This window comes from Camellia sinensis, chromosome 11 (assembly GCF_055761805.1).
Source record: "Camellia sinensis isolate YWXY chromosome 11, ASM5576180v1, whole genome shotgun sequence".
In the NCBI taxonomy this organism is placed as follows: domain Eukaryota; kingdom Viridiplantae; phylum Streptophyta; class Magnoliopsida; order Ericales; family Theaceae; genus Camellia; species Camellia sinensis.
Window position 1 is genome coordinate 27,144,628 of NC_138971.1, and position 8,539 is coordinate 27,153,166.

The 8,539-nt window shown below is 36.2% G+C and overlaps 1 protein-coding gene across 1 annotated transcript; it reads left to right on the top strand.

Annotated features, from left to right (window-relative positions):
* Positions 1–2,470: 2,470 nt before the first annotated feature.
* Positions 2,471–8,043, top strand: LOC114270367 (uncharacterized). The gene is made up of 3 exons (XM_082894885.1): positions 2,471–2,730; positions 3,063–3,352; positions 7,655–8,043. The coding sequence occupies exons 1-3, from the start codon at positions 2,471–2,473 to the stop codon at positions 8,041–8,043; spliced, it is 939 nt and encodes a 312-aa protein (XP_082751011.1).
* The last annotated feature ends 496 nt before the right edge of the window (positions 8,044–8,539 follow it).

Here is an 8,539-nt window from a genome sequence, read left to right on the forward strand (position 1 = left end):
AACCAACTCTGGATAGACCTCAAACATGTCAAAACAAAGGCTAAAATATAGTGAGATGGTAGCATGAAAAGTAAGAAAATCATGCTCATGTATTGGCTCATAAACAAGGCGTAAAGCACAACTCTCAAAAGCTATGAAAGAGTGAAATATGTGAGAGTGTGACTATACTATATGCACTAAAATTACATGCTAAATGATTCCAAAACATGCAATCATCACATGCACAATATGTTAAAGGCCTTAAAACTCAAAACTAGCCAAGGCCATTTACACTACAGCTATACAAAGCATGAGCCATATGACCAAAACCACTCAAAACAAAGTTAAAGCATGTCAAAACATGAGCAAAAGCATGCTGAGATAGCGCTAACATAAGCTGAAATGATAGGCTAACTCATTAGGCATATTAAGCTAGGAAGCATGGTTACACTACAAGTGTAAGAAACAAGCAACAAGTGACACAACCAGCCAAAAATGGAGTTAAATCAGGTCAAAAAAGTCACAAAAACATGCTGAGATCAAGCCATGAGAAGGTAGAAAAACATGCTCAAATGTTAGGCCATCAACACTTGCAAAGAAAACACAAGGAGGGAAGGCCACTCCCTCCTATTTTGGACCTCAAAACCAAGTTTTTACCACTGAAAATCCCCTGGATTTCAATGGTTAAAAGGCCAAAAAGTGGTTGTTTGAAAAGCTTTAAAAGTATCACAATTCTTCGCAAACAAGCCACCAAAGAGGGTAGACTACCCCCAACTCCAAAAGGGCCTTAAACCACCATTTTTTAACCTTAAAAAGAAAGGTTTTTTTAGTTGAAAACTTGCCTAAAAACAGCATGCAAAGGTGACTAAGCAAGTAACTATGACAAAGCTTTAAAGAGAGTAATGCCTTACCCTTGAAGCACAGCAACTAACAGCACAATTTCTAAGCCAAAACCAACTTTAGGAACTTCAAACAAGCCTTAAGGAACCTCATCTCCAAGATAGGGATATTTGATCAAGAGTCCCTTTGCAAAATTGTAGAGAAAGCTCACTTTCAAGTACAATATATATACATATATAGAGAGAGAGAGAGAGAAATCTAGAGAGAGAGTAAAATTTTGCTTCCAAAATTTCTGAACCCTCAAGAAGGGGGAGGGACCTCCCCTTATATAAAGGGTCAAGCCAAAAGCTTGGTCTCAATCCCTCCATAGATGCATTCAGTGCTCACCAACTGGCTCAAAAGATCTAAAAATATCTGAAAAATAAGAATTTTGGCCGTCGGCCACTTCAGGTGGATAGCCGGCCACCTCCCCTAGCCGACCAACCACTTCAAGTGGCCTACAAAGGATTCAAGTGGCCTACAAAGGATAAAAGTGACCGACAAGAAACAAAAGTGGCCGGCAAAGCCCTTCTCCCCTTCTAGGCAAGAGGCATCAAGGGTTGGCCCAAAAACAAGGCCAAAACACAAAGTGTTTATAGGTTCAAAGACAAGGCACTCAGCCAAGACTTTCGGGTGCTCAAAACGAGCACAAACGTGCACAATCATCGCACGCACAAACGATGACGTCTGAGTCTTAAGGTTGGTCAAAAATGGGGTGTCTACAGTGTCTAGGAGCAGCTTCAACACATGGCCAGGGGTGTCGCCCGAACCTCCTGGTTGATTTTTTTATTATTATTATATAAGTATTAGATTTTAGGGGAAAAAATCTGCAACTAAACCCACTAAAATACAACTTTGAACTCATAGCTTTCAGTCCCAAAACTTTGAACCCACTAATAAAAAAAGCTTACTTTTTGACTTTTGCCTACTTTTTGTTTAAAATATTTTATTTGTAAAACTATCTCTTTCTTTTGTTAACTTTTTGTTTAAAATATTTTATTTGTAAAGTGATAGTTTGTATCTTGCTTTGGACACTAGACTATTCTTGCCATCTCTTTTCAAGCTTCAGGCGAGAGATGACTTAGATAGAGACACTCCAAGCTCTCTCTCATTCATCACTCTCCATCCATAGCTCTCTCTTTTCATCATCAATCATCTCCAACGACATCAACTACTCAGTTATTAGGTAAATCTTGTATAGTCATTTTTCTATTTTATAGTGTTTTGGATAGAATAAATATAAATCAACAATTTTTGGGATAAAAATTAGGGCTTTTTTTTTTGGTTCAATAATTGTCTTGTTTGTAAATGTATTATGTATATTTTGTTTGTATATGTTTTGTTAAAACATCAATACTGTTTAATTTTCCCCTTATGTTTGGGGCTAAAAATTAGGGCCTTTTTTTTCTTTAGTTTTGTTTTTTTTTTTTGGATCACTAATTGTTTGTAATTTGTAAATGTATTATTATGCATATAATGCTTCAATTCTTGTGTATGTTTTGTTAGAGATGTTACATTGCACTGTAATTAATTTATGAGTGGTTGACTTGGTGTGGTTTTATGTACAATGTTTTTCTTTTCTTTTTTTTTTTTTCCAATTGGTTCTACTGCTATGGACAAATTTCTTAAAAGAAAATCAACAATAGTAGAAGATTCATCTCTTACACAAGAAACTTCTTCTAAGCAAAGTCATGTAGATGTGAACAATCTTCCATCTGACCCGGGGCTACGACAAAAAATTTCATCTTATCATCCTAACAATCAGGATGAAATCAGAAGAGCATATTTACAAAAGGGTCCTTGTCAACCTCTTGACCACAATTTTTCTCAAAGTGACATTAGTGGAGTCATGCGTCAGTTTGATCCTGCTTGGTTTAAAGAAAACAATAATTTGTTGGAATATAGCATAGAAAATGATGTATTTTGCATAAGTTGTTATCTATTTAGACCTAATATCGGTAAATAATCGGGTGGTGACACTTTTATAGTAGGAGGGTTCACAACTTGGAACAAGAAAGAAAGGCTACGAATTCATGTTGGGAGTCTTAATAGTGCTCATAATCAAGTTGTGAAGAAGTGTGAGGTTCTTATGAAACAAAAGCAACACATTGAAAGTGTTTTTTAAGCAATCTAAACAAGCAAGGATTAAATATCAAACTCGTCTGAATGCATCGATTGATTGTGTAAGGTTTCTTTCGTGGCAGGGTTGAGCGTTTCCTTGAACTTTTACAATTTCTAGCTGATCACAATGAATCTGTCAATGAAGTTGTGTTGAAGAATAGTCCAAAAAATAACAAGTTATGTCATCAAAATATTCAAAAAGATATTGCCAATGATGCTGTAAGTAAAACTACCAATGCTATCATCAAGGATCTTAGCAATGAATATTTTTCAATATTAGTCGATGAATCTCATGACGTGTCGATCAAAGAACAAATGGCTGCTGTTCTGCATTATGTAGATAAAAGGGGTATTGTTACTGAGCGGTTTCTTGGTATTGTACATGTAGCAGATACCACAACTTTATCATTTAAGGCGCAATTGAGTCTTTGTTTTCTAGGCATGGATTGAGCTCAGCAAGAATACGTGGGCAAGGTTATGATGGAGCTTCTAATATGCAATGTGCATTCAATGGTCTTAAAACTTTAATTCTGAGGGAGAATAAGTCAGCGTATGATGTTCATTATTTTGCTCATCAACTTCAGTTGACTTTTATTGCCGATGCTAAAAATCACATTGATGTTACTGAAGTTTTTTGCTTGGTTTCCAATTTGGTGAATGTTGTTAGAGGGTCTTGTAAGAGACGAGATATTCTTCGAGACACAAGTTACTTGTAGCTTACTTTTTGTGCTCGTTTCGGATATGATAGCCCTACAGTTCAGAATCTCGTGGTTCTGAATCTGATTTCACAAATGCCATGTGAAATAAATAAACACAAATGAGTCCAAATCCGACAAATCTTTTGGAAAATCGATTTTGAATCAAAATACCAAAAATGGACTACTTTGCCAGATTACAGAGTCGCCATCTAAATATTTTTCGAGAAATTTAGGAAACCCGAGACTCGTGCCAAAGGCCACTTATCCGTCATCACCAAAGTGTCTCAGCTCGGGAACTTAGATATGAGAAGGGAAGGTCATGAATTGAGCACCCTACTCCCTCGATCAAAGATCGGCCTCCGATTTATTAGGCTAATTTTACTATGTGTTGCACACAAATATAGACTAATTTGCAAAAGTTAAAACACTTTGATTTCATGTTTATCTTAAAAAGTGTTTGGAATAAGTGTCTTTTTGAAAAAGTGGGCTCTTATGTACATTAATCAAACCATCCCAATTTAAGCAATTAGCCTTCATCTACAGGCAATCAAACAAGTATATCACTTAAGCACTTAGCCTCATGGTATTATGCTTGATATGGTAACACTAACACTCATGCAATATGCTAAAGCCATGAATGCCACCTAGTACTCAACAGAGGCGAGCCAAAAGAAACAAAATTGTTAGAAAAATACATGCTCTAATATGCAAGTGCCTAATGCCATACATGCAAGAATGCAATTAATAGGTTCGGTTTTTAATATGTCATATGAATCAATTTGATAGCATGCGGTGGCACACGTATTCAACAAAGTAATAAATGACAATGTTGTTAGAATGATAAACCGAATGCTATGCATGCGAGACAAATGGATGCAAATCATGGGAAATGCTAAAAGAAACATGATGCTCTACACTATCCATCATAAGCAAGTAAATAAAAGAGAGAAAGAAATAGGGGTTGGAAGATATACATAATATTACAATTTCGCCCTCGCACGGGAGGGTCCGAATAAATGTCCTAATTAACTAATTATTACAACGCCAAAATCAACTAGCTATCCTAACTAATCAATTAAGTACAATGCAAACTTAACTAGCTATTCTAACTAATTAATGAATTACAACACAAAAATTAACTAACTATTCTAACTAATTAATTAATTACAACACAAAAATTAACTAGCTATTCTAACTAATTAATACAAATTAGAATTAAACTAACTACTTAGTTACAATACGAAATTAATTAACTAAGGGGTGTTTTGGAAAGATGGTTAAAAGCTATTTTTTGGCCTTTTTTTGACTTTTTTGTGAGAGAGGAAAGTGGGTTAAAAGCTGGGAAATGGCTTGTAACCCACTTCCCAAAATAGGCCTAACTAATTAATTATTACAAGTCCACTACTTAGGTACAACATACTATTATAAAACATGATTTAAATGGGCCCCGAGAAGTGAGGGATGGCTCATGCATGAATGCAAATTTCCACCCGAAAATGCCTCTGTTCTGCTGCCAGAATGGTTCTGTTGTGTAGTTCGAAAATTGAACTATTTTTACCCCAGCCTCTACTTTGTTTTGCAAGGAAAAAAAAACACTACTTTGCTGAAAAGAGGTAGCCGGTCGGCCAGTAAAAGTGGTCGGCTGTATAGAGAGGTGGCCGGCTGCCCACTAGTTTTGGGTTCTCCCCTGCTACAACAAAAAAGAAACAGAGCACAAACAGAGTATTTTCAGGAGATGTTTGTCCACCCTACCTCTCCTTATCATCAAACATATCAAATGAGGGGTAGGCTTGATTCGCAAGGCATCAATCGACGCAAACTCATTGCATAACGACTTATGAATGAAGGGACAAAATCTCAATAAATAATAATGAAAGACTCATAGACCTTCTCCTTATCATGAAATTGATCAAGGGAAGTGGTAGACCTTGAATCTTGAACCATTTTCATCACTAAAAGTATGAAATGACTCAAGACTCGATGGGTTCAATTAATGTCTGATTGAACCCAAACCATTTTATTATCTTGTTCCATTTTAGCGCCAATTTTGTTGTTTCTTTTAATTACCTTTCCATTCTTTAGTTATTTTAGTCCAAAAACGAGCATTAAGTCCACCAATGGAGAGAAGTGTCAAACAAGAAGTTATTTTGGGCATGAGAGAGATGTCATGCCTTGGCAATGAACCTCCGAAGAGATTAAACCATTAAGCATGGAAAGGTCTCTTTCTTAAGCTTACACAACACTTGGTTGAAACAACTCTCAAAGTAACAAAAAGCCAAGAAAGGAGGGAGAGTGCAGAGATGATTATGTGTGAACACAAGTATGAAAAGTATGAAATAAATGCTATCAACTCAAATAGGTTGGTAGCTAATGCCTAAACCATCAAACCTATAAGGACAACTATACTACAAGCATGCTATACAAAGCATAAACCAAATGAACAACCCAAAACAGTCCTAAAATAACTAAAAACAGTGATGGGGATAACAGGAAAAGCTTGAAAAAGTTAGCTAAAACAATAGAGCAATTGAGCTAATAAACAAGCATAAGGAGAAGTGGCTAACCCGTCCATTTTTGGGACCTCAAAACAACATTTTCAGCCTCTAAAACCTCTGAAAAACAGTGGTAAAAAGTTGAGAAAAAGATGGGAACATAAGGGCAAAAGCTTGGGAAATAAGGTTCAAAAAAGGGTGATGAACCCCTCTACCTTTAATAGCTTTAAGCCATAAGTTTTAACCCATAAAAATAGTTGAAAAAAATAGTCCAAAAACAACAAATAAAGATAGGAAAGAAGTGGTGTAAAAGAGCTAGGGGTTATACCTCTTGAAGAGGAGTAACACTTTGAGTTTCAAACCAACAAATTCCCACCATCAAGAGCTAAAATTCAAGCTCAATAACCTCAGCAAAGAGCCCTAAAAATTTGTTTTAGGGAGTCTAGGTAAGGGGTATATAGGTTACAAGGTAGAGAAAGAGAAATATTTTTCAAGAATTTTGCTTCACAAAATTTTTCTAACCTAATTTCAAGAGGGGTAGTCAAGTATATATAGAAAAATATGTTACTATCTCGGAAATATCAGTATAGAGACAGCTAGTGTAGTGTATGCACCTGTGGGGACAACTGGCACAGCTGGCAGCAAAATATCTGTTCTACCGGAATAACTGGTCGGCCGATCACTAGGGGGACGGCTGGCCAGTAATTTCTGGTCAGCCAGCCACTAGTTGGCCTGCGGGCCTATGGGTGGTCAAGCTTGGAAAAATAATGTTTTGGTCCAAAAGTGGTGCAAGGTTTGTAGGCTTCTCAGACTTAAAACTAAGGCTTCTTGTTGAGGAAATTGAGTGTTTGTCCAACGTATAAATTCATCATTGAGAGATCAATCGGAGGCACCCAAGTCTTAAGGGCGGTCAAAAATGGGGTGTCTACACTACTAAAGTTGCTGAAGCATTGAACAATGGTGAACTCTTCATTGGGCAAGGTTTGAATCAAGAAACTAATCTTAAAAAGATTGGTGATACACATTGGGGATCACATTATGGAACAATTATAAACTTGATTTTGATGTTCCCATCTGTTATTGATGTGCTTGAGGTTGTTAAAGAGGATGGTTTACACGCCCAGCAAAGAGTTGAAGCTCGTTCTCTTATGGATTCAATGCAATCTTTTGAATTTGTCTTCAATTTACACTTGATGAAAAATATATTATGGATCACACATGAGTTGTCATTACCACTACAAAGAAAAGATCAAGATATTGTAAATGCAATGACATTAGTTAAAGTGTCTAAGCAACGATTGCAAATGATGAGAGATTATGAATGAGAATCCCTATTGGAAGAAGTGTATTTATTTTGTGGCGAACATGATATTCCTATCCCCAACATTGATGATAGATTTGTAGCTCGTGGGAGGTCACGCCGCAAAGCTCTTGAAATCACAAATTTATACCACTACCATGTTGTTATCTTCTATACTATTATAGATATGCAACTTCAAGAGCTTAACGACCGGTTTACAGAGGCAAGTACAGAATTGCTTCTATGCGTGGCATGCTTGAAACCCAATAATTCATTTTTTGCTTTTGATAAGCAAAGGTTAATCCATCTTGCTAAATTCTATCTATCTGATTTTTCTGTGGTAGATCTCATGGCACTTGATAATCAACTTCAGAACTACATTGTTGACATGCGCTCGAGCAATGAATTTTCTGAACTCAGAGGAATTGGTGACCTTACTAGAAAGTTGGTAGAGACAAAGAAAGACATTGTATATCCATTAGTGTATTTGCTTGTGAAATTGGCATTGATTTTACCAGTTGCGACTGCAACAGTGGAGAAAGCATTTTTAGCAATGAAATTCATAAAGAATTGATTGCGTAACTGAATAGGAGATCAATGGTTGAATGATTGTTTGGTTACATATATTGAGAAAGATGTATTTGATAGTATTAATAATGAGCTTATTATGCAATGATTTCAAAATATGAAATTGCGTCATGGTCAATTGTAGAAGCTCGTGTATTAGCATGTCTTTTGTTTAAACAATAATATCAATACATTGAAATATTTTTGTTTATAATTTCAGAATTTAAATTAATTTGTTGATTTTTTTTTCTTCATAGGTGATATAATGATTAATGTGAATTTTTTGTAAGATATATGACTGTGGGGAAATATTTTCTGAGTACCAACACGTGGTAAGGTGACGCCGATGTGTCAGCCGAGGTGCCACGTGTCTTGGTCGTTGTGCCGAGGTCATCTTGGCTAGGCCGAGGTTGCCTCCGAAGATATCGAAATCCGAGATAAGCGGATAAGGGACAAGAGTCCTAGAATGAAGAAGGAACTCAACTTGGATATGGACAAGAGTC

Bases quoted from the DNA above. Each gene is read 5' to 3' on its own strand.
- LOC114270367 (XM_082894885.1), top strand. From the start codon at position 2,471: ATGGACAAATTTCTTAAAAGAAAATCAACAATAGTAGAAGATTCATCT. The intron at 2,731-3,062 runs GTTTAAAGAAAA...CTTTCGTGGCAG, and splicing joins CGTCAGTTTGATCCTGCTTG to GGTTGAGCGTTTCCTTGAAC. The intron at 3,353-7,654 runs GTATTGTACATG...ATACTATTATAG, and splicing joins TGTTACTGAGCGGTTTCTTG to ATATGCAACTTCAAGAGCTT.